The following is a 217-nucleotide window of genomic DNA, read 5'->3' on the forward strand; positions in this document are numbered from 1 at the left end:
CGGCGTGGTGGGCTTCCCCTACCCGCTGGGCCACCACCACGTGTACGAGCTGGCCGGCCACCAGCTTCAGTCGGCCGCCGCCGCCGCCGCCGCCGCCGCGGTGCCGCCTGGGAGTTGTAGTCCCGGCTGCGCGGCCTCGAGGCTCGTCCCAGTCCCCCAGCCCCCAGAGCCTCGTTGCCAGCCTCCGGTCGCAGTGGGGACGCTGCGGGGCGGGAGG

The 217-nt window shown here is 77.0% G+C and overlaps 1 protein-coding gene across 1 annotated transcript in view; it reads left to right on the forward strand.

Annotated features, from left to right (window-relative positions):
* Position 1: 1 nt before the first annotated feature.
* The window catches only part of UNCX (UNC homeobox), a gene marked incomplete at its 5' end in the record, with an annotated part of 12289 nt that continues 12073 nt past the window's right edge, over positions 2 to 217 (forward strand). The window contains 1 exon segment of the mRNA XM_006926909.1: positions 2 to 173. Within this exon segment, the coding sequence (XP_006926971.1) occupies positions 2 to 173 (172 nt within the window).

The sequence above is a fragment of the Pteropus alecto genome, unplaced genomic scaffold (assembly GCF_000325575.1).
Source record: "Pteropus alecto unplaced genomic scaffold, ASM32557v1 scaffold56, whole genome shotgun sequence".
Classification (NCBI taxonomy): Eukaryota; Metazoa; Chordata; class Mammalia; order Chiroptera; family Pteropodidae; genus Pteropus; species Pteropus alecto.